The sequence below is a fragment of the Equus quagga genome, chromosome 3 (genome assembly GCF_021613505.1).
Source record: "Equus quagga isolate Etosha38 chromosome 3, UCLA_HA_Equagga_1.0, whole genome shotgun sequence".
NCBI lineage: Eukaryota > Metazoa > Chordata > Mammalia > Perissodactyla > Equidae > Equus > Equus quagga.
The window spans coordinates 112,061,625-112,087,973 of NC_060269.1; the positions used below are offsets into that span (position 1 = coordinate 112,061,625).

At 42.3% G+C, this 26,349-nt stretch overlaps 1 protein-coding gene and 1 non-coding gene across 2 annotated transcripts in view; both read left to right on the plus strand.

Annotated features, from left to right (window-relative positions):
- The first annotated feature begins 1,411 nt into the window (after window positions 1–1,411).
- Window positions 1,412–26,349, plus strand: part of SPINK2 (serine peptidase inhibitor Kazal type 2) — a 71,944-nt gene continuing 47,006 nt past the window's right edge. Inside the window, exon 1 of the mRNA XM_046655763.1 lies at window positions 1,412–1,539. Coding sequence (XP_046511719.1) covers window positions 1,412–1,539 — 128 coding nt within the window. The remainder of the gene's footprint in view (window positions 1,540–26,349) is intronic.
- LOC124237681 (U6 spliceosomal RNA) lies at window positions 19,430–19,536 on the plus strand. Its single transcript, XR_006888069.1, has one exon. It is a non-coding gene; the product is annotated as a U6 spliceosomal RNA (small nuclear RNA).

Genomic DNA, 26,349 nt, shown 5'->3' on the forward strand with positions numbered 1-26,349 from the left:
TGAGGTGACATCCCACATAGCACAACCAGAAGGACCTACAACTGGAACATACAACTGTGTACTAGGGGGCTTTGGGGAGAAAGAATGAAAAAGAAAAGATTGTCAACAGATGTTAGCTCAGGTGCCAATCTTAGAAGAAAAAAAGAATATAAAAATATTTATTTGCTGGTGTTACATTGCTTTTTCAATTCCAATAGAGAAAAAATATAAAGTAAATAATAATCCTCAGAAAGAAAATGCTAAGCCATCTCATACACTGTAAGTTGCACTGTGAACTGGTATAACCTCTTGGAAGGGTAATTTGGCTATGACTCTAAAGATTTCATTTGGGCATAGCCTTGGTCCAACAATTCCCACTTCTAAGAATTTACTCTACAGAAATAATTACAAAAATTTGCAAAGATATATCTATAAGGATGTTCACTGTGGCACCATTTGTAACTGACAAAAACTGGAAACGGGTTTTTTTTGTTGTTAAAGCTTCAGTGCATGGTTGTGTATCCTTATTGTTAGTTTAGTTCTCTGTGTGAGCCACCACCACAGTATGACAACTGACAGATGGGTGGTTTGGTTCAATGACTGAGAAATGAACCTGGGCTGTGGCGGAGAAATCACCGAATCTTAACCACTAGACCACCAGGGCTGACTTGAAACAAGTTTTTTAATAGTTCGTTATTGGAGAATTGGTTTTTAAGATAGTCATAGACATGTAGTCTCTAAAAAGGACAAAATAAAAGTGTATATTGGTATAAAACGATATCTAAGGGGGCCGGCCCCTTGGCCGAGTGGTTAAGTTCGCACGCTCCGCTTCAGTGGCCCAGGGTTTTGCCAGTTCAGATCCTGGGCGCGGACATGGTACCACTCATCAGGCCATACTGAGGTGACATCCCACATAGCAGAACTAGAAGGACCTACAACTAAAATATACAACTATGTACCTGAGGGCTTTGGGGAGAAGGAGAAGGAGGAGGAGGAGGGGGAGGAGGAGGAGGAGGAGGAGCAGAAGGAGGAGGAGGAGAAGAAGGAGGAGGAGGAGGAGGAGGGGGAGGGGAGGGGGAGGGGCAGGGGGAGGGGGAGGAAGAGGAGGAGAAGGAGAAGAAGAAGAAGAAAGATTGGCAACAGATGTCAGCTCAGGTGCCAATCTTCAAAAAAAACAAAAAGATATCTAAGGCTCTTCTCAGGCCGGCGTCTAGACGCATTCAGAATGGTTCAGAGTTTGACATACCATCACAGGCTATCCACCAACACAGCCTCTAACAAAATTAGGCTGTCCCGAACCCCTGGTGATAGAACTGTTTACCTTTATTCCAAGATGGTTGGGAAATCACCAAAATCCATGTGTGGTGTGAGCCCAGGACAACTTTGAGGAGTTCATGCTGTGAAACCTGAAGTTCTTATGAGGTTGTCGAAAATGAAAAAGCCTGTCAGCAGGGCCTATGGAGGTTTCCTGTGTGCTAAACGTGTCCATGACAGGATCAAGCACGCTTTCCTCACTGAGGAGCGGAAAATCATTGTGAAAGTGTTGAAGGCACAAGCAGAGTCAGAAAGCTAAATAAAAATAAATGAAGCTTTTTTAAGTAATAAAAAAAGTCAAAAGGCTTGTTCTGTTCAAAAAAAAAAAAAAAAAAGATATCAGGGCCGGCCCGGTGGTGCAGCGGTTAAGTTTGCATGTTCCACTTCTTGGTGGTCCGGGGTTCGCCGGTTCAAATCCTGGGTGCAGACATGGCACCACTTGGCACGCCATGCTGTGGTAGGCGTCCCACATATAAAGTAGAGGAAGATGGGCACGGATGTTAGCTCAGGGCCAGGCTTCCTCAGCAAAAAAGAGGAGGACTGGCAGTAGTTAGCTCAGGGCTAATCTTCCTCAAAAAAAAAAAAAAGCTATCTAAGGCACATTGTGCAATTTTTAAAAAGCAAGTTTCAAAACACATGGATAAAGAAAACAGATCAATGGTTACCAGAGGGGAAGGGGGTGGAGGGCTGGGAAGAAGGGGTAAAGGGACACATGTGGACGGTGATGGATAAAAACTAGACTATTGCTGGTGAACACGATCCAGTCTATACAGAAACTGGCATATGTTAATGTCCACCTGAAATTACACAATTTTATAAACCAATCCGATCTCAATAAAATTTTTAAAAAATGAAAAAATTTTTAAAAAGCAAGTTGCAAACAGAACATGTAGTATGAGCCAGTTTTTAATTTTTAAAAATGGTACATACTGGCGTGAAAACATATCTGGAATAACATTTCAAACTAATTATGGTAATTTGGGGAGTAGGCTGACAGGAGACTTCTGCTTTCAAATAATACTTTTCTTGCTATTTTTATTATAATGAATGCCTTATATATCAGTTGCCTAGATCAGAGTTTCTCAACTTCGGCACTGACATTTTGGGCTGGATAATTCTTCACTGTGGGGGCACTGTCCTTGCATTCTGGGATGTTAGAAGCATCTTGGCCTCGACGTACTGGATGCCAGTGGCACCCCCCATACACCCACAGTTGTGACTGCAGACAATGCAAATGTCTCCTAGGAATATGGTTACCTCACACAAAGACTCAGTTAAATTTGAATTTCACATAAACAACAAATAATTTTTTTTTTTTGAGGAAGACTGGCCCTGAGCTAACATCCGTGTCCATCTTCCTCTACTTTATATGTGGGACACCTGCCACAGCATGGCTTGCCAAGTGGTGCCATGTCCGTACCCGGGATCTGAACCGGCGAACCCTGGGCCGCCAAAGTGGAACATGTTCACTTAACCGCTGGGCCACTGGGCCGGCCCCTACAACAAATAATTTTTATAAGTTTGTCCCATACCAGATATGAATGTTGTATCCTATATTTTTATTTGCTAAATCTGGCAACCCTGCCTAGGGAGCAGATTGTCCTGGATGAGACCCACTAGCCTTGGTCTTACACTGCTTCATTGCTTTGACTTTTCTGAGGAGCAATCTTTGTACAGAAACTCCACATCTTTGTCCCTCTCTTCACCATGGAATAGGCATGACCAAAAGGCTGATTGGAAGCCTGTGAAAACCTAAGTCATTTTCCAGTTCCGTTCTCTTGCACCGTCTGCCACCAAACAGTCAATAGTATCTTCCAGAACATTCCCTCACCTGGACTGACTAAGCACCACAGTATTTTTTGAAAGAATCTGCTGGGCCAGACAATTTGGTGTAAAAAATATAAATCATGTCCCCCGGCTCTGGTGAGATCATTTCTAAGCCAGATTAGCCATGCCTACAAAGATTTATGCTCCAAACTTTGAAAAATAAAATGTTCAGACAGAAATTGACAAAGTTTTAATGAAATGTCTGCAAATACCTTATGTCAACTTAATAAATTTAGCATTAAAAGGAAAAACTTGTTTTCCTTCCCATGTGGGGAAAAACCCAGTTCTTCCTTACTACGTCTTTCCTTCCTGTGAGTCCCCTTTACTGCTCACGCAGAAGACTTCACTTCTGACACTTGTGGTCACCAAACGTGTCCAGCTTTTCCCCCATAATAAGCAACTCTGGGGCTGGCCCGGTGGCATAGTGGTTAAGTTTGGCATGTCCCACTTCGGCGGCCTGGGTTCTCGGGTTTGGATCCCAGGCACAGACCTACACCACTCATTAAGCCATGCTGTGGCGGCAACCCACATCCAAAATAGAGGAAAGCCTGGCATACATGTTAGCTCAGGGCCAATCTTCATCAAAAAAATTTTAAAAAATAAGCAATTCTGTGCCACCAGCTGGGTGTCTTACAGTTTAACTCAATTCTTACGCTATCTACTGGGTCAGATCCCACAGGTTAGGGGCTCAGTACTGCAAGACTATCCTGCACTACCTCAGACACAGGTCGTAAGCTCAGGTTATCACCTGTGCTTCTGACCAACCGGCTATAGATTGGAGGTTCCAACGACCCCCTCCTCAGGTTCAATTAATTTGCTAGTGTGGCTCACAGAACTCAGAGAAACACTTACTTACTTTTATCGGTTTATTAAAGGATATGATAAAGAATACAGATGAACAGCCAGATGAAGAGATACACAGGACAACATCTGGGAATTGGCACAAAGATTCCAAGCCCTCTCCGGGCACACCACTCTCCTAGCACTTCCACACATTCACCAGCCTGGAAGGTCTCAGAACCCCACACTTTTGGGATTTTATGGAGGCTTCATCACATAGGCACCATCAATCATTAACTCCGTTTTCCGTCTTTCTCCCTTCCCAAGAGAATGGGAGACAGGGCTGAACATTTTAAGCTTCTAATCATGGCTAGGTCTTTCTGATGACAAGCCCTCATCCAGGAGCCATCCAGGAGCCCACCCAGAGTCCCCTCAATAGAACAAAAGACATTCCTACCACCCAGGAAATTATAAGGGTTTCAGGAGCTCTGTGTCAAGAACAGAAGTCAAAGTCCAGTATTAGAGGGGCTGGCCCCATGGCCGAGTGGTTAAGTTCCTGTGCTCTACTTCAGCGGCCCAGGATTCTGCTGGTTCGGATCCTTGGTGTGGACACAGCACTGCTCATCAGGTCATGCTGGGGTGGCGTCCCACACAGCACAACCAGAAGGACCTACAACTAGAATATACCACTATGTACTGGGGGGCTTTGGGGAGAATAAAAAAAAAATTGGTAACAGATGTTAGCTGAGGTGCCAATCTTTAAAAAAAAAAAAAAAAAAGACCAATATTAGAACAGGAGATGCTCCTAGCATTCTTATTCCTTAGGAAATTACAAGGATTTTAGGAGCTCTGTGACAGGAACTGGGGTCAGAGACCAATATACACTTTCTATTATCTCATGAGCATTTATTAAAATGCCATTATGTTAAAAAAAAAAAAACCTGGGGCCGGCCCAGTGGTGCAGCAGTTAGGTTCACACCTTCTGCTTCAGCAGCATGGGGTTCACTAGTTCAGATCCCAGGTACGGACATGGCACCACTTAGCAAGCCATGCTATGGTAGACGTCCCACACAGAAAGTAGAGGAAGATGGGCACAGATGTTAGCTCAGGGCCAGTCTTCCTCAGCAAAATGACGGGGATTGGCGGCAGATGTTAGCTTGGGGCTAATCTTCCTCAAAAAAAGAAAAAAAAACTTATAGGCTTGATTTTCTCACTTCCCAAGAAATCCTGAGTATACAGAAAAATTATTAAGAAATCATAGCTGACAAATTAGTCACTTATAGCTAAGTTTTTTAACAAAAAAAGTGTTAAATCATTGCCCTTTTATATATTATATTATATATAATTTTATATATATAACTTTTTTTGAGGAAGATAAGCCCTGAGCTAACATCTGCCGCCAATCCTCCTCTTTTTGCTGAGGAAGACTGGCCCTGAGCTAACATCCATGTGCATCTTCCTCTACTTTATATGTGGGACACCTACCACAGCATGGCTTGCCACCGAATCGGAACGTGCAAACTTAACCACTGCACGACCTGGCCTGCCCCAGCACTGCTTTTTGAAAAATTCAAAAACTTGGGGCTGGCCCGGTGGCGCAGCAGTTAAGTTCACACATTCCAATTCAGCAGCATGGGGTTCGCTGGTTCAGATCCCAGCTGCGGACATGGCACTGCTTGGCACGCCATGCTGTGGTAGGCGTCCCACATATAAAGTAGAGGAAGATGGGCACAGATGTTGGCTCAGGGCCAGTCTTCCTCAGCAAAAAGAGGAGGATTGACAGTGGATGTTAGCTCAGGGCTAATCTTCCTCAAAAAAAAAACCAAAAAACAAAAATTCAAAAACTTGATGAGTCACAGGATGAGGTCCATGAAAAAATGGAAAGAGACAAAATGCACAACTGGTGTGTAGTTCCAGCTCTGCTATGAATAAACTGTGCAGCACTGAATAATTCATAGTACCACCCTGGGACTCAGTTTCCTCTTAACTCACATGTAAAACCTCGATGGGATTTCTAGGGACTTTCCAGGCCTTATAACCTGTACTTTGACTCCAAAGTTCAGTCATTCCTCAATTTACACTCATCAAGCCACCATTATCTCTTGGTTTAACTAATCTCCCTTTGCTCATTCCTGCTCCTCTGCATTCCATTCTTCATCTATCAGCCTTAAAAAAGTCAACTTTTACAAACGCAAATCTGCTCATCTGAGCCCATCATTGCTCTGCTAAAATCCCCTGGTACCTACACATTTCTTTTAGCACAAGGTTCAGGCTGCTTAAAAAGGCCCAGGAGAGGGCCGCCCGGTGGCATGTGGCAAGCCATGCTGTGGGAGGCGTCCCACATGTAGGGTGGAGGAAGATGGGCGCGGCTGTTAGCTCAGGGCCGGGCTTCCTCAGCAAGAAGAGGAGGATTGGCAGCAGATGTTAGCTCAGGGCTAATCTTCCTCAAAAAAAGGGGGAAAAAAAAAAAGGCCCCGGAGGAGCTGTCTGGCCTGGCCTCAGCCTGAGCTGCCACCTCTCCTTTCACCAACTCCACCATTCATTCCTGCCCATTTCAGTCTCAGCTCCCGCTATGTGCACTTCCAACTACTCAGGGGCTTCTTCCGGGCCTCAGCACCTAGCCGCATCCCAACGCAGAGACAGTCAGCTTGGGCAACTTGTTCTCATTCTTCAGAAATCCGCTTAAATGTCACGTTTGCCAGGAAGCCTTCACCTGAGCTAGATCAAGTCCTCCTAAGCCTGTATGTGCTCTGTTAGCACCTGCTACTTGGATGTAATTTAGGGGCCCTAAACACCATTTTAATTAGTTAGTTACTTGTGCAACTGATTTCCCTCTCCAGACTGTAAATTCTGTAACGTCAGTTTCTACTGTTTCGGCCACCATTGTAATTCCAGCACCTAGCACAGTGCCTGGTACAGAGTGGGCATTCAAATAAAAATATGTGGACAAACGACTGATTCCCTGTCAGGCCTTAAGGATAAAAAGCAGCTCACAGTTTAGTGAGGAGGACAGATGGAGAAGTAATAGAAAAATGACGAGGCATTTCTAGAAGTGCTAGGATGGGGGAACAGATACATGGCAGCCAATGAGATCCATTAAAGGGGTACCTAACCCAATCTGGGTCAGGATAGGCTTACTGGAGGAGACAGTGACTTTGTGGAGGAAATCCACTCAACAAGCCTCAAATACAGTCATATGTGGAGGGAGGGGAACTGTCTCAGTGACCTTTTAGAAATGTTCAGATGGGGGCCAGCCCGGTGGCACAGCAGTTAAGTGCGAACGCTCTACTTCGGCGGCCCAGGGTTGACGGGTTCGGATCCTGGGTGCGGACGTGGCACTGCTTGGCATGCCATGCTGTGGTAGGCGTCCCACATATAAAGTAGAGGAAGATGGGCACGGATGTTAGCTCAGGGCCAGTCTTCCTCAGCAAAAAGAGGAGGATTGGCAGCAGTTAGTTTAGGGCTAATCTTCCTCCAAAAAAAAAAAAAAAGAAAAGAAAGAAATGTTCAGATGACAACATTCCCACTTGATATTCCCCTAGACTGACTTGGCTTGTGGTCAGGTGCCATCCACCTTTTCTCACTTAAGGAATGGGTTGTGAGCAGAGCCACTCTTGTTCAATCCCATCTTGGGCTGGGTTAGTAAATGGGTAGGAACAGGATGAGCAGTTTTTTTCAAAGAGGAAAGTGGGAATTATAATTCAGGAGGTGGACTTTCCCTTAATTGAAGCTGCAAAATGGCAGCATAATTTTTTTTTCTTTGGAGAATAATCACTGATAATTTGCCAGCAAGTATAAGGTCGTCCTCAACTGAAAGTCCAAATAAAACCCGTCATGCACACTCAGGGGGAAGTTTTAGTCCCATCATTCGCTATCATTGTTTTATGATAGTCTTACCATTTACTTCTATTTTATCAGTTTCTATAAATATGAATTTAAATGCTAAAGTATTATATATTTTATAATATTGGACTCTAAATTTTTTGTGTGAGTCACAACTAATCAGAAACAAGGTTGTGGAAAATATTAAACATTTCAGAAATGTACAACCTAAAAACTAAAATCATATGTTAATCACACTCAAGAATAAGCAGTGTCAGCAGTTACATACACGAGGCTTTTTCTAACCGTATATACATATACATACAAAATAAACATTTTTAACCAAAATTTTCTCATACTGCCCTGAAACTTTTTCCCGTTAATAATATATCTTGAACCTGTTATTATCTGCAGATCTATCCAGTTCATTTTAACTACTTCCCATAATTTCATTTATTAAAAATGTTAAAGCATTCCAAAAACAAAATTAAATATTTGCATACTGAAATTAAGTCTGCCTTATGTTGTACAAATGAAATACATTTATTTATCATTTTCAATGGGTCATGTCCCTTGGAAAAATTACAGCAAAATTTGCTCAGACATAATACCTACCAAATCTTGTTATATATAAAAAGATTAACTTCTTGAACGAAATCTCCCCAAAGTAGTGTTCTGGGAGAATAGAAGGGTAGAAAAAGTCAGTATTGAAGAAATAAAGAGGATATTTCACAAACCCGTTCATTTGGTGCAGTTTTGATATGCAGGCTCAGGAATCCAGGGAAAACTTTTTTTCCCATTTACAGGAGGGAGGTCTTTGAATGGAGGTAAGGGTCTGGTAGATAGATAAGGTAAGGGACATTGGTTTGCATATGCAGATCACTTCAGAGAGAACGCAAGATTCCTCTGGGACCTGGTTTAATCGGGAGAGGGAATTTTTTCCCCCTTTAATCGCTGTAGGTAAAAACTTGTTTGAAAGTTACATTTTCTCTTCAGATTGACATTTTTGCTGAAATTTCTTTAGTGTTTAGGTGTTAAATTTCTTTAGTGTTTTAAGAGTTTCAATTTCTGTCACTGTGCAAAAGAAACAATTGGGGGTTTTCTGTTTTGAGGAAGATTAGCCCTGAGCTAACTGCTGTCAATCCTCCTCTTTTCGCTGAGGAAGACTTGCCCTGAGCTAACATCCGTGCCCATCTTCCTCTACTTTATATGTGGGACGCCTGCCACAGCATGGCTTCACCCGGGATCCGAACCAGAGAACTCCGGCCCGCTGAGAATCGGAACATGCAAACTCAACCGCTACGCCACCAGGCTGGCCCCAGAATTGGGGTTTTAAAACAGGGGAATGACCAAGTCTGATTATGTTTGCAAAAGGTCACTTTGGCTAATGGCAGGGAATGGATTGTAGGGAAAAGCGGCAGCCAAGGAGGTTTTACACATAATGCGCAAAGGTCAAGTAGTTCCTTGGCTCAAAACCCTCCATCTCAGAGTAAAACTAAAGGCGCTGCAGGACGCAATCCCCTTCCCCATCTTCTTCCGAGCCACTGGGGCCTTCATGGGGGCAGGGGTCTTATTGCTTGTTCATTGCTATAGGGCCAGTGCTTAGCCAAGCTTCACATACTAGTGCTGATAATATTGTCTATGAAGTGAATGGGTCTCCCTTGGCTTTAGGAAAAACTTAAAAATTCTTAACTTGGCGTTCAAGGCCTATCTGGGGCAGTCACAGCCCTTCTTATCATCTTTGCCTGGAGCTCTTGCTGTCGCCACACTCAACTTGCTTTTAACTTTCTCACAGTCTTAGAATTCCCTGTGACCTCTGCCCAGCAGGATTGTGACTTCCTCTTTCCTTGGCCAACTCCTTTTCAAACTTCAAACCTCAGCTTTCATGTGATTTCTTCAGGAAAGCCTTTTTTGCCACCTTTATAGACTAGCAAACACCCAGTTTTTCGCCTTCTTAGTGTTCATCACAAATACTTTTTGTTTTTATTTACAGTGAAAGCATTTAAAATTTTTTCTACACTTTATTTTTTAGATTTACAGAATTGACAGAATCACAGATTTACTTTAAGTTTTAGATTTACAGAAAAGTTGGGCCGATAGCACACAGTTTCCACATACCTTCACCCCCCTCAGCTTTCCCCATTATTAACATCTTACATTAAAATGACACATTTGTTACAGTTAATGAACTAATATGGGTTCATTACTTTCAATACATTATTATGAACGAAAGTCCATAGTTAATAATAGAGCATTCAAATTTCTTTACTTTTTACCTAATGTCCTTCATCTCTTCCAGGATTTCACATTACGTCTCCCTGTCATGTCTCCTTGGGCTATAACAGTTTCTCAGACTCTCCTTATTTTTGATGAGCTTGACAGTTTTGGGTTTTTTTTAATTTTTTAAGATTTCATTTTTCCTTTTTCTCCCCAAAGCCCCTACCCAGTACATAGTTGTATATTTTTAGTTGTGGGTCCTTCTAGTTGTGGCATGTGGGATGCCATCCCAGCATGGCCTGACAAGTGGTGCCATGTCCACGTCCAGGATCCAAACCAGGGCCGCCGAAGCGGAGCACGTGAACTGAACCACTTGGCCATGGGGCCAGCCCCAGAGCTTGACAGTTTTGAGGAGTCCCAGTCAGGTATATTGTCAGATGTTATTTTTTTGTTTGCTTTTTTTGGTTTTTGTTTTTGTTTTTTTAGGCAGATTAGCCCTGAGCTAACTGCTGCCAATCCTCCTCTTTTTGCTAAGGAAAACTGGCCCTGAGCTAACATCCGTGCCCATCTTCCTTTACTTTATATGTGGGATGCCTACCACGGCACAGCATGGGGTAAACTGGAGAATGAGGATTGGCCAGAGTTAGCTCAGGGCTAATCTTCCCCCGCTTCCCCCCTCAAAAAAAACAAAACAACAACAACAAGTCCTCCAGCAGGTACCACTAGGAATTCTCCTTGGGGCTAAGTATGGCCTTCTTAGTATATCAGTACAAATCCTATTCCTTCTTCTAGTCAAATTTCAGATTCCCTCTTTCCATTAAGTTTTCCACATTATTTTACTTTCAATGTCTCCATTTTCTCAACTTCTTTAGCTTTCATTTTCTTTTTTTTTTTTAAGATTTTTTTTTTCCTTTTTCTCCCCAAAGCCCCCCAGTACATAGTTGTATATTCTTTGTTGTGGGTCCTTCTAGTTGTGGCATGTGGGACGCTGCCTCAGCGTGGTTTGATGAGCAGTGCCATGTCCGCGCCCAGGATTCGAACCAACGAAACACTGGGCTGCCTGCCGCGGAGCACGCGAACTTAACCACTCGGCCACGGGGCCAGCCCCTCATTTTCTTTTTTAAAAAATTTTTTAATTTTATTTATTTATTTATTTTTTTGCTGAGGTTTAGCTCTGAGCTAACATCTGCCACTAATCCTCCTCTTTTTGCTGAGGAAGATTAGCCCTGAGCTAACATCTGTGCCCATCTTCCTCTACTGTATATGTGAGATGCCTGCCACAAATGCCTTGCCAAGTAGTGTGCAGGTCCTCACCTGGGATCCGAACCAGCAAACCCCAGGCCACCGAAGGGGAACATGTGAACTCAACCGCTGTGCCACTGGGCTGGACCCTCTTTTTTTTTCTTTGAGGAAGACTGGCCCTGAGCTAACATCCATGCCCATCTTCCTCTATATGTGGGAGGGACGCCCACCACAGCATGGCTTGACAAGCGTTGCACAGGTCCACACCCAGGATCCGAACTGGCAAACCCTGAGCAGCTGAGGCGGAAAGTGCAAACTTAACTGCTGCGCCACCAGGCCCTTTAGCTTTCGTTTCGTCACCTATATATGACTTCATTACTTGCTAATTCTTGCTGAGCCTTGTAGAACATATCCAAGGAGCTGTAAGTACAGCAATGTATTAAGAAAGAAAACCTTCTTTTGAGAGGCTTACAATCTACTTGAGGAAACTGGACGTGTACGTAAAGATAAATAACACTAAAGAAAACACTGGGTAAGCTGGAGAATGAATGATAGAAACCTGAAGTACTTACCAGGTCTCTGGGGACAGAAAACTCAATGGGACTAAGAGAGTAGGCTTTGAGGAAATCGAGAGACAAGCCTCAACCTTCTGAGTTCTAAGAGCACTTGGTCCTGGTAAAGGATATTCAGTTGTCAGCCCCAGAGCCTGAAAATCTCTATAGCAGCCCTCCCAAATGAAAGATACTATGTGCCATTGGAGTATAGTAGACAGAATATGAGCTTTGGAGTCAAAATCCCAGCTCTGTCCATTATAAACTGTGTGCTCCAGAAAAAAAAAAGTGTAAAGATTCTGACACTTGTTAAGAAAAATTATCCAAAACATGGAAAAAAGGCAAAAAGAAGGCTGTGTGTCTTTTCAACGTCATACTTGAATTCTGTCTTAACAGGCCTGCCCAAGGATGCTTTAATTCTCTAGGGAAATGACTACCTTTGCTATGCCACTTCCTATTGATTAGGCCCAGACTCTGTGAAGTTATGTGTTAACTTGGAGATTTTTGTCTGATAGAGAGGCAAATGATTTCTCTCCAACAGAAAAGATACCCCCCGAATGGCTACAGTCTTCTCGCCCTGTAGGTCATTAACTAGTTTTGTCTCTCACCTAGCAAATTGATTTCAGCATGTCTCTCCTGGCAGACTTAATAAATCTCTCTTCTTCTGATGGTCTTTGAACTGCCAGTTCCCTCACAGATAAGTTAAACAAATCTTTCACACATACATATGTGTCTGCAAGCCAGATTTTAACTTTGGTCAAGTTACTAATAAATATCATTTTCCTTACCCCTCAGTTTCCTTTTTGTAGTCAATGTCACGCGGAAAAAGACATTTTCTTTGGCGAGAGATTTGCCCAGTCTCCACAGCTTGTGGAGCTTATTTTTTCCACTTATATCTTACAGTCAAGTTTAGTTCTTGAACATGTGAGGTTTAAGATGACCATGAAACATGTCAGTGCAGATGTCAAGAAAGTTCTGAGCTTTGAGTTCAGGGAAGAGGCTTGGGCTGACAGTATAAGTTTGGGAATCATTAGCTTCATCAAAAAGGTATTTAGAGTCATAAGGATAAACGAGGACGGATAAAGAAGTGAGGAAAAGAATGAGAGAAGAAATGAAGACAGACACAGAATAGTTTACCTGATACAATATCAAATTGGAACTCTGATACTTAAAGACCCATGGAGGATGAAGAGGTAACAAAGGAGAGGGGAGACAGAACAGGGACAGGGGAAAAAAGTGTCAGAGAAACTAGAGGGCTGATCTGGGTCAAATGCTGCTGAGAGGCTGTGTCTGAGAAAGACTAGAATGCATATATTACATATGGCAGCATGGAAGACAGCAGTGCCTTAGAAAAGATCACTTTGTGTGGAGTAGTTAGAGCAGATGCCTAGCTTAATTTGAATAGATTGAAGGGTAAAGAGAAGTTGAAGACGTGGAGACAGCACAGGTAGAAAACTTACACTACAGATGTACCAGAGGCTTCTGGGAGAGATTTAGATTCTACAATTATTTCATTCCCAACAGGATTCTGATGAATTTATCAACGTGAAATCCAATAAGACTGGATGCCTGCTACATACCACTCTGTGCTACGTTATAGAATTATTGAGAGCAATACTGGAGGAAGCGTCCACTCAGGTGGACCTGATGATGAGCCTGATGGCCTGGGCTCAAATCTCAGCCCTTTCACTAACTAGCTCAATGAAGTTGGGCAATTGCTACAACTTTGAGTCTCAGTTTCTTCCGCAAACTGGGGATAGATAGTACTACCTACTTCATAAGGCTGTCGTAGAGATATAAAGTATTTAGAGGGGCCAGCCTGGTGGCGTAGTGGTTAAGTTCACACACTCTGCTTCAGTGACCCAGGGTTTGCAGGTTCAGATCCCAGGTGTGGACCTAGCACCGCTGGTCAAGCCACACTGTGGCAGCATCCCACATAAAATAGAGGAAGATTGGCACAGATGTTAGCTCAGCGACAATCTTCCTCAAGCAAGAAGAGGAAGATAGGCAACAGATGTTATCTCAGGACCAATTTTCCTCACACACACGAAAAGTGTTTAGAATGTGCCTGGCACATAGTAAGTGCTCAATAAAGGTTGCTTTTATTATTTTCTTGTCCAAGGAGCTAGTTCAAGTAAGAAAATAGCTAAAGAGACTTATAAATACAAGGTATTAAGTGTCATGATCAAAGCATACATTGGGGTTATGGGACCCCAGAGGAGTTGCTTGGCCCAGTAAAGGCCCAGGAAAGATTCCCATTGAAGTGACTCTTGATCTGTGGTTGGACTATTTGGTTTTTCCTCATGATGACCCTACGAGGATATATTGCATTTTACAAAGAAATTGGAGCTTAGGAAGAACCAGAGAATAGATGTTGCAGCTTGTTATGGAATCCAGAAAGCTTCCTTAAAGAGTTTTTCTTCTATTCTGCAAAACTATGAAGGCCTGGGAGTTTGTCGCTTTGAGATCATGTATGTCATGAGCAAAGACTGTATCTCCTGTCCTATGTTTGATTGAATTTCTCAATTTGCACTTAACTGCCGGAGGGAGGGAGGGAGACAGGCAGAGATAAAGACTTGGCTAGGGCTTTGTTCTCTGTTATCTAGCTACCTTCCCCAGTAGTGACTTGTGTGCTGTTAATGTGTCTCTGAGACTAAGATTTAGTGCTTACTTAGCAAGAAAGGAGTAATAGTAAACCAATCTGACCAAGTCCTTCCTTGTTTACACCCCGTCTATGTTTCTCCATGGTAAAGTGCTCAACAAGTTCTGGTTTAAGATAGTTTCTATTCACACTCTTTTCAATGTTAATCGTCCCCTTATGAAAAGTCTTCCTCTATTAGGCCATTTAATCCCTGCTTTTGAGACCTGGTCCCACTGAGTTTTAAGAATTCTGTGATCTAAAGTCTTGCTACACAGAGTGTAGTCCACGGACCAGCAACATTGTCATCACCTGAGAGCTTGTTAAAAATGCAGAATCTGAGGCCCAACCCAGACCCACTCAATCAGAAATTGCGTTTTGACAAGCTGTCTACACACATTAAAATTTAAGAGGCCCTGTTATAAAAGAGGGAAAAGGAACTTAAGAAAACTTCAGGTATCCAAGAGGTTTTTGCACAGAAGTAGGACAAGTTACAACTAAATCTATCGTGGAAATGTTTTCCAAAATCAGAATCAGATTTTTCCAAAATCAGATGTACAATTTCAAAATAAGATTTGTGACATTTAGTATACTCATTCAAGTGACTTGCTATAAGTTTAAGCTCTTAAGTATTCAACTTTTTCCAGAGAGCTGGAATTTCATACTGCTAAGTAGGACTTAAAAAAATGACAATGGAAAGGGCACATTCTTTATTTTAGACTCAACCCTGGGACAGAGTCAGCTCCAAGAATATGGGTCAAATATGATGCGGGGTCGGTGAGCCGAGGAGTCGAAAGAAAGATTTCTTAGACTCTCAAGATCTGGCAGTAGTGCTCTTTTATTTAGAGAATAGTATAGAATAGCATGGGGACAGGACCCATGGGCAGTCAGAGCTTCTGCTGCCACCGCTTCTGCTGCCCCCGCTGGCATGGGGACAGAGCCCATGGGCAGGCAGAGCCGCTGCTGCTGCCCCCGCTGGCATGGGGACAGGACCCATGGGCAGGCAGAGCTGGTATGTGGGGACAGGACCCACGGGCAGTCAGAGCTCCTGCTGCTGCTGCTTCTGCTGCCCCCGCTGGCATGGGGATAGGACCCATGGGCAGGCAGAGCTGGTGCGTGGGGACAGGACCCACGGGCAGTCAGAGCTCCTGCTGCTGCCCCGAGTTGTGGGTTAGGGGTAAATTTAAGGCATAGGTATATGATTCATCTCTTTACAAGACAAAGAAAGAACATGAAAAAAAGTTAAAATGGTATCTGTGCAGGTGGGGTCTGGTCATTGGGTGATCCCATGACTTTTAGACAAGAATCAAATCGGATTAAGTAAAGGTTAGAAAGGTTAGACGCCACCACCCTAAACCAGTTACATGAGATTGCCAGACAGCAACCAACTTAAGTTCTTGCCTTCCCCATTAAGAGCTTCTAGGGACAAGGTCATCTCTCCTCTTCTTGCTGGTACAGAGAGGGAGGCACCTTTTACAGATAGAGATTTACCTTACAAATGTAAATGTTTCCCAACAAAGGGGCAAACAAATTCCACTCCTTGGAGCCTGAATCTCATCTGTAGTTTTAAAACTAACCAGCCTAAAAATCCTCATCATAATCCATTTTAAAATTAAGCAGCCTAAAAATCCTCATCAAAATAGTGGAGGTAAAATGGCTTCTCTCACCGTATTTTTTTTTTCGCTTCCAGATTCTATTGTAGCCACTTTTTAAAATCTTCTTTTTCTTTCCTCCTTTTCTTGCTGAGGAAGATTCGCCCTGAGCTAACATCTGTTGCCAATCTTCCTCTTTCTGTATGTGAGCTGACACAACAGCATGGCCACTGACGAGTGGTGCAGGTCCTCGCTCAGGAACTGAAACTGGGCGGCCAAAGCAGAACATGCCAAACTCAACCACTAGGCCACTGGGGCTGGCCTTGTTTTTCAATTTCTAAAGAATTCATCTCACATTGCTTGTAGACAACCTAGTGTCCTCTGTGACAATTTGTTCATATACTATTCCACATGTCGATGCAATGCAAAATAACCAATAACCGTTCTATTGATAAAAGAGATAAGGTGAGGGGCCTGCTCTATGGTGCAGCAGTTAAGTTCACATGTTCTGCTTCAGCAGCCCGGGGTTCGCCGGTTCTGATCCCGGGTGCAGACATGGCACCACGTAGTAGGCGTGACCACATGTAAGGTGGAGGAAGATGGGCATGGATGTTAGCTCAGAGCCAGCCTTCCTCAACAAAAAGAGGAGGATTGGCAACAGTTAGCTCAAGGCTAATCTTCCTCAAAAATAAGAAAAAAAAAGCTAAGGTGAGTTTTACTTGAGCCAGGATAAGGATTATAACCCAGGAAGGCAGTTTCCACAAAGGAAGAAAGCATTCCAAAGAAGCATGGTTTTAAGTACTGTCTAATACTTTTTTAGAACAAAGAACATACATTAAACACACCCAGGATACATATTCATCAAAGTTTCTAAGAGGTATTCAGTTGCAAATTAGCAGGTCGACTTGACCTTGATGTCGGGAGAGCGACTAATATGGGCGTTACCAACAGGGCGTAGGAGGGGAAGTACGCATACTTATCTTAAGAGAGTGCATTCTTTAATGGCTAAGTAGATGTACAATGTAAATTTGAGAGGCCATAAGTCAGGCTTCCTTAGTTCAAGCCGAATCAGTTTTGAACCGGAAGTTACCCCATATACCTCAATACATGAAAGTCTCTTGTCACACACAAACAAGAATTTGATAATTTTTTTTATGAGAGATCATCTTTTTCTTCCGGTAAATTTTTTGGCTTCATGAAACTTTTTGCAACCACTTCTACCTGCAACTCTATTTGTGAGGTTTGCAAGCACATTTTAATATCATTATTAGGAAACAATTTGTCAATTTTAAATAATGTTAAGACAGTGCAGAAAGACATTGAGAAGTTAATGATGTTGAGTATAACTTGTACTACTTTGGCACATTTGAAATGTGGTTAATTACGGAAGGCAGTGGGGGCCAAAAGGACAACTTTATCCAGTATGACTGACATCTTTAGTTTATCTTACAGGGGAACAGCCAACAGTGAAAACCTGGAGAGTGAGGATCTGAAAAAGAAGCCTCTGGTCCTTGACTAATTGTCAATGTGTGATGGGCTGGGAATCAGGACACTGATTAAACTGTTAAAAAGTTCATAATGAGGTACCTCCAACAGTCTTAATTTCAGTTATTCCCCCCAAATCGGGACGCATTCAAGGTGAGTATTTTGCTCCAACTTGATTAAACTAATATGTTGGATTAGACCATTTTATGCCTGTCCCTCTTCAGAGGAAGCACTGTCCTGGTGCCATTTACTGAGCATACTGCCCCAAACAAGCCAGTAATCTTCAATCCAGTTTCCCCACACTCTCAAAGCTCCTTGCAGTAGAAAGAACATGATTTTAGAGTCAAGAGATCTGAGTTTAGACCCCAAAGGAGCCTCATTTTTCTCATCTAAAGCGAGACTGATATCTCTTAAATGTGGTAAGGATTAAGACAGATCTGTACAGCCCACAGCCTATATTCATTACTGTATAAATGTTGGATCCTTTCTCCGGCACTGCCTAAAATATCTTAATCCTTCAAGAGAGATTGCTGGGTGTGGAAGGCGGAAACGTTTATGGAAGACAGCCCCTAGGGCAGGGCTGTCACCCTTGCCAGGATCTCCTAGATACCCTATCCTAGCTTCTGAATTCCCCAACTGCAGCCCTGTAAAACTAAGAATCAGTTTGCTCACAGCAGAGGCAGCTCGGAGATCCAGTGGAGATCCGAGATGGAACTGCCACTCAAAACTGTGTGACAGTGCACACACACCGTAGAAAGGAAAATATTTCAGTGTGAGCAAGCCCTTGGAAGTTCCCTCAACTCTTGCTGTATCCTTCAGCAGTGCCTGTGGCCTCTGGCACTGCTGATACCAGTGTTACTGAGGCAATAGTCTCCATTGTTGTGGGCAGCCTCCCAGGGTAATTGACAGCAACAGGGGTTAGGAGAGGGAGAAAGGCCACAGAACAGACATCGAAGACAATTATCGCAAAATCCAGCTTGCTGTGAATGGAGGCAGTCACTCAGAATGTCATTTTGGAAATAAATTACCTGGACAGATTAACAATTTTGATAGTCACCAAAGTAAAAATGAGACCCCAGAGATTTCTATGAAAAAGATGTTTTGACCAAAAGCATATACTAGCATCTGCTTCCTGGGGTTGGGTATTTCCTGGTTTGCAAAACACTCTTTCCCAGGACCTCAAAAGCTGCTTAATTACATTTCCGAAGTAGTCAAATGTGCTTTCCATTCCACAGTAAATTCGTACATTCCTTCTTGCCAGCTTGCAGCAAATGGTTACACAGCGTCTACTATGTGCAAAGCATTGCTTCAGGTACTCTGACAATTTGACCATGGAGGTGGGCAGGGGAGCACATTAAAGCAAACCAGAGATCTTGCATTAATTGTCACCCTGTCAATTATTTTTGTCAGTATTGGCTTCAAACCATCAGGAAAAATTCCTCTCCAGTTGGCCATAAAATCTGATGGAGCCGATGTTTTGATGGTCCTAGAGAATTAAGCTCCTCCTATTTTTCTTGTTCTTAATATTGGTAAATAGATCTCAAGTTCAAATGGTCTCTCTCTCTCTTTTTTTTAGTATTTTCTATAACTATATTTTAGTGTATATACTTTTCAAGTTTCTTTCTTTTTTTTTTTTTTTTTGAGGAAGATTAGCCTGAGCTAACTGCTGCCAATCCTCCTCTTTTTGCTGAGGAAGACTGGCCCTGAGGTAACATCCATGCCCATCTTCCTGTACTTTCTATGTGGGACGGCTACCACAGCATGGCTTGCCAAACAGTGCCATGTCCTCATCTGGGATCCAAACCAGCGAACCCCAGGCCGCTGAAGTGGAAGGTGCGAACTTAACCGCTGTGCCACCAGGCTGGCCCCTCAACTTTCTTTTTTTTTTTTTTTTTTGACAGTACACCTACATATCCATAAAATTGAGATCCCTATATCTCATTAATTTGCAATTCCCATTTTTCACTTAACAAAATACTTTAGTGCTCGCTTCGGCAGCACATATACTAAAATTGGAACGATACAGAGAAGATTAGCATGGCCCCTGCGCAAGGATGACACGCAAATTCGTGAAGCGTTCCATATTTTTAAATTCATATGGGGGAACAAAAGACCACGAATTGCTAAAGCAATCTTGAGCAAGAAAAACAAAGCCGGCGGAATCACAATCCCCGATTTCAAAACATACTACAAAGCTACAGTGATCAAAACAGCATGGTACTGGTACAAAAACAGGTCCACAGATCAATGGAACAGAATTGAAAGCCCAGAGATAAAACCACACATCTATGGACAGCTAATCTTCGACAAAGGAGCAAAGGGCCTACAATGGAGAAAAGAAAGTCTCTTCAACAAATGGTGCTGGGAAAACTGGACAGCCACATGCAAAAGATTGAAAATCGACCATTCTTTTTCACCACACACCAAAATAAACTCAAAATGGATCAAAGACCTAAAGATTAGGCCTGAGACAATAAGTCTTTTGGAAGAGAATATAGGCAGTACACTCTTTGACATCAGTTTCAAAAGAATCTTTTCGGACACTGTAACTCCTCAGTTGAGGGAAACAATAGAAAGAATAAACAAATGGGACTTCATCAGACTAAAGAGCTTCTTCAAGGCAAGGGAAAACAGGATTGAAACAAAAAAACAGCTCACTAATTGGGAAAAAATATTTACAAGCCACTTATCCGACAAAGGGTTAATCTCCATAATATACAAAGAACTCACATGGCTTAACAACAAAAAAACAAACAACCCGATCAAAAAATGGGCAGAGGACATGAACAGACATTTCTCAAAAGAAGATATGAATATGGCCAATAGACACATGAAAAGATGTTCATCATCGCTAATCATCAGGGAAATGCAAATCAAAACTACACTAAGATATCACCTTACCCCCGTTAGATTGGCAAAAACATCCAAAACCAAGAACGACAAATGTTGGAGAGGTTGTGGAGAAAGAGGAACCCTCATACACTGTTGGTGGGAATGCAAACTGGTACAGCCACTATGGAAAACAGTATGGAGATTTCTCAAAAAGTTAAAAATAGAAATACCCTATGACCCAGCCATCCCATTACTGGGTATCTATCCTAAGAACCTGATATCAGATATCTCAAGAGTCCGTTGCACCCCTATGTTCATCGCAGCATTATTTACAATAGCCAAGACGTGGAACCAGCCTACATGCCCAGAAACTGATGATTGGATAAAGAAGATGTGGTATATATACACAATGGAATACTACTCAGCCATAAAAAAAGACGAAATTGGCCCATTCACAACAATGTGGATGGACCTCGAGGGCATTATGTTAAGCGAAATAAGTCAGTCAGAGAAAGACGAACTCTATATGACTCCACTCATAGGTGGAAATTAGTATATTGAGAAGGAGATCTGATCGGTGGTTACCAGGGAAAAGGGGGGGTGGGGGGAGGGTACGGAGGGGGAAGTGGTGTACCCACAACATGACTAACAAAAATGTACAACTGAAATTTCACAAGCTTGTAATCCATCATAACATTAATAAAAAAAAAAATACTTTAAAGATCTTTTCATATCAATAAATACCCAAATTTGTATTTTTTCTTCATACCACACATCGCCAGCTGAAATTAAACATTCTATTATATTACTTATCCATCTCTCCTTATTTCTGTTGATTCTCATGTTCTCCCACCAAAACGCAAGCTCCAGAACGCAGAGAACTTGTCTGTTGTGTTCCCCATGTCTGAAACAATGCCTGGCATGTAGTAGGAATTTCTTAGATCTTTGTTAAATGAACGACTGAATGAATAACAAAAATGTTGTATTTTAAATAAGATATAACTACTATTTTACTAAATTTTTACTATTTTACTTTTCTGAATTTGTGGCTTGCTCCATTTTAAAATGACCACAGAAGATACATCTTAAAAGCATAAAAAACTTTAAGAAGTAATATAAAAATTGGGGGAAATATTCTTTTAATGTTTTTAGGGGGCATGGCTTAAAGCAAGGCCTGAATTATCTTCAATACAAATTTGGAAAAGTAGGGAATTTGATTTTAAATAAGTTTTTCTAAAAAGTTAACCAGAATAACCTAAAATCTAATATGTTCTTTTCAAGAATCATGGTAAATCCTCGCATGACTGAAATTCAAGGAGCATTGAACACCTGAAATGCCAGAAGAATTACTGATTAAAGTATGGATGGATGAAATTTAAAATATCTTAGGCTGGCCCGGTGGCTCAGCGGTTAAGTGTACATGTTCCACTTTGGTGGCCCAAGGTTCGCCGGTTTGGATCCCAGGTGCGGACATGGCACCACTTGGCAAGCCATGCTGTGGTAGGCGTCCCACATAGAAAGTGGCATGGATGTTAGCTCAGGGCCAGTCTTCCTCAGCGAAAAGAGGAGGATTGCCAGCAGTTAGCTCAGGGCTAATCTTCCTCAAAATAAATAAATAAATAAATAAATAAAATAAAATAAAATAAAATATCTTAGTTATAGGCTCCATTATTTTTTCACTCGCTCCTACTGACTGCGTGCCTGAAAACATGAACTTCTTTTTGCCTGGCTCACAATTCTTCTTTGATACAGATATTGTTGAAACACGGAACTTACAGACTGCAAAAGGCTGAAGTTATTGCTTCTTGAGAATGTTTATAGATATCTCTAAATGAGAAACGGAGAACAATGTTCTTCTTTTGTTCCTTGCGTGGAACAAATGAAGCTCAGAGTAACACAAAAATCAGAGGGAAAAGGGGATTCAACCATAATAGTAAGAACTCTGGATTATTCTGTTTATTGATCATCATTAAAGACATCTGTGGGAGCCGGCCCAGTGGCTCAGGGGTTAAGTTCATACATTCTGCTTTTGTGGCCCAGGGTTTGCAGGTTCGGATCTGGGGTGCACACGTAGCACCACTCATCAAGCCATGCTGCAGCAGGCATCCCACATATAAAGTAGAGGAAGATGGGCACGGATGTTAGCTCAGGGCCAGTCTTCCTCAGCAAAAAGAGGAGGATTGGCAGCAGATGTTAGCTCAGGGCTAATCTTCCTCAAAAAAAGAAAAAAAGCGATATCTGTGTATGGCTTCACAAAACAAAACAAAACAAAAACTAAGAAAAAACCCATTCAGGGATAAGGAATTTTCCCTTCATGTTAACAAATGTTTACCGTGGGCATTCTCAGAGTGCTGTGGGGAATTCAAAGATGTCCGTGACAGGACCATTGCCCTAGAGCCCTGTCTTCATAATCTTGGGGAAGACAAATCTGAAAACTAAGTCTAATATAAAAAGAAAACATGGGGCCCCTTGTTAAAATATTTTTAAGAATTTCAAGACAGCGACAACACAGCATTAAATCAAGCACAGTGCCCTTCTAATTGCAGGATCCCATGTGACTACACAGGTCACATACCCATGAAGCTGTCCCAGAAGAAAACAACAAACCAATATGACAAAATAGAATGAAATCCATGCTAGAGAAATGTACCAGTTGCTGAGGAAATAAAAAAGGAAGAAGGCATTAGGCAGTCATGCTACAGAAAAGGGGCTGAAAGATTATACGCTAAAATGTCAGGGAGCTGGCCCTGTAGCCTAGTGGTTAAGTTTGGTGTGCTCCACTTCAGCAGCCCAGGGTTTTGGCCATTCGGATCCTGTGTGTGGATATGGCACCGCTCATCAGGCCATGCTGAGGCAGCATCCCACATGTCACAACTAGAAGGACAACTGTGTACCGGGGCGCTTTGGGGAGAAAAAGGACAAATGAAATCTTTAAAAAGAAAAAAACAAAAAAACCCGCCAAAATAGAGGCAGATTGGCACAGATGTTAGCTCAGGACAAATCTCCCTCAAGCAAAAAGAGGAAGATTGGCAACAGATGTTAGCTGAGGGCTAATCTTCCTCAGCCAAAAAAATAAAGTCAATACCTCCTCCAAGGGCAGTGGATATGGGGCTGAGGAGGGTAAGGAGTTCATACAGGGAATTTTCTTGTTTGGTCTCTGTACCTCCATATTGTTTGAATCTTTTACAATTAGTTTGTATTTATGTATATGTAATTCAAATAAATGACTTACCGAAGAACTTAGGCTACTGCCTTCTGTTTCTTAAAGCTTATCTCAGGAGTCAGGAGAGAGACGAACTTTTGGTATTAGTTCTCTATTTCTATTTCTGCACTAAGTCAAAACTTAGTGCCTTAAAACAACAACAAACACTAACTAGCTCAGACAATTTCAGGAATTTGGGAGCACCTTAGCTTGGTGCTTCTGGCTTGGGCTCTCTCATGAAGTTGTGATCAAGAAGTCAGCTGGAGGGGCCAGCCTGGTGGCGCAGTGGTTAAGTGTGCACTTTCCGCTTCAGCAGCCCAGGGTTTGCCAGTTCAGATCCCGGTGCAGACATGGCACCACGTGTCAAGCCATGCTGTGGTAGGCGTCCCACATATAAAGTAGAGGAAGATGGGCACGGATGTTAGCTCAGGGCCAGTCTTCCTCAGCAAAAAGAGGAGGATTGGCAGCAGATGTTAGCTCAGGGCTAATCTTCCTCAAAAACAAAAAAAAATGTCAGCTGGAGCTGCAGTCTCATCTGAAGGCTGGATGGAATCCACTTAGAATATGGCCCACCCATATGACTGGCCCACTTAGTGCTGGCTGTTGGCAGAGACCTTGATTCCTCACCATGCAAGCCTCTTCATGGGACTCAAATGTCTTTATGACATGGAATTTGACTTCCCCCAGAGCAAGTGACCCAAGGGAGCAAGTCAAAAGCTGCCATGTCTTTTATGACCTAGACCAGGAGTTTGCAAACTTCAAGTGGCCAATATAGCCAGACTGCCACTTATTTTTGTAAATAGAATTTTATTGGAGCATAGCTACACTCGTTCATTTACTTATTGGCTGCTTTCATGTTACAGTGACAGAATTGAATAGTTACAATAGAAACCATATAGTCCGCAAAGCTTAAAATATTTACTATCTGGACTTTTACAAAAATGTTTGCCAACCCCTGATCTAGTCTTGGAAGTCACACATCATTACTTCCATGGTATTCTTTTGGTTACAGAGATAAATCCTGATACAATGTGGGGCGAACTACACAGAGTATGAATATGAGGAACAGAGAATCACTGGGGAACTGGAAGCGAGCTGCCACACACTTCTCCTCCTAGGGCCTCTCTAATGTCTGTGTCGTTGCTCTTGCCTCTTCATATGGTAACTATGTGTTTACGGGTCAGCCTTCCCCACAATCATACTAACCCGCCTGGAGGCCTGGACTGTGCAGTGTCCCATCTTTGGGCCGCAGTGAGAGCACAGCAGCAGCCCTAAGCACAATAATAACAAGAGCTCAGTAACTTTTGTGGACTGCATGCATGCAGACTGGGAGTGGCAAGAAAGTTTGACTTCACTAGGCAGGGCGCATTTGATCAATCTTGAAGGAGGGGTTCGATTTGAATAAGTAGAGAAAACAAGGTGAAAGAAGGGAAGACAGAAAAACCATTAGACAGAAGCAGCAGTACAACTATTGCTTATTGTCTGATGAATTATCATACTCTGTTCTTCTTAAACGCCCGTGCAACAAGGAGCTGGTTCTTTGAGAATAAACAAAGTTGACAAAACCCTAGCCAGACTCACTAAGAAAACAAAGAGAGAAAGCTCAAATAAATAAAATTAGAAATGAAAGAGGAGAAACTACAATGGATACCACAGAAACACGAAAGATTATGAAAAACTATATGCCAACAAACTTGATAATCTAAAAGAAATGGATAAATTCTTAGACTATTACAACCTCGCAAAACTGAGTCAAGAAGAAATAGAGAATCTGAATAGACCAATCACAAGTAAAGAGATTGAAACAGTAATCAAAAACTTCCCCAAAAATAAAGTCCACGATCAGATGGCTTCTCTGGAGAATTCTACCAAATATTCAAAGATTTATGACCCATCCTTCTCAAAAATTGAGGAAGACAGAAAAATTCCTAACACATCTTATGAGGCCAACATCACCCTGATACCAAACCTAGACAAGGACAACACAAAGAAGGAAAACTACAGGTCAATATCACTGATGAACATAGATGCAAAAATCCTCAACAAAATATTGGCAAACCGAATACAGCAACACATTAAAAAGATCATACACCATGATCAAGTGAGATTCATACCTGGGACAGAGGGATGGTTCAACATCCGCAAATCAATTAACATGATAAACCACATTAACAAAATGAGGAACAAAAATCAATTATAATCTCAATAGACGCAGAGAAAGCATTTTCCAAGATCCAACATCCATTCATGATAAAAACTCTCGATAAAATGAGTATAGAAGGAAACTACCTCAACATGACAAAGGCCATATGTTACAAACCCACAGCCAACATCATACTCAATGGACAAAACTGAAAGCCATCCCTATGAGAGCAGGAACAGGATAAGGGTGCCCACTCGCACAATTCCTATACAACGTAGTACTGGAGGTTTTCGCCAGAGCAATTAGGGAAGAAAAAGAAATAAAAGGAATCCAAATAGGCAATGAAGAAGTGAAACTCTCGCTGTTTGCAGATGACATGATTTCGTATATAAAAAACCCTAAAGAATCCACTGGGAAACTATTAGAAAAGTTGCAGGGTCAAAGTCAACTTTTGCCAAGTCAAAAATCAGTGGCATTTCGGGGCAGGCCCGGTAGCACAGCAGTTAAGTGTGAATGTTCCGCTTTGGCAACCTGGGGTTCCCTGGTTTGCATCCCGGGTGCGGACATGGCACCACGTGTCAAGCCATGCTGTGGTAGGCGTCCCACATATAAAGTAGAGGAAGATGGGCACAGATGTTAGCTCAGGGCCAGTCTTCCTCAGCAAAAAGAGGAGGATTGGCAGCAGATGTTAGCTCAGGGCTAATCTTCCTCAAAAAAAAAAAAAA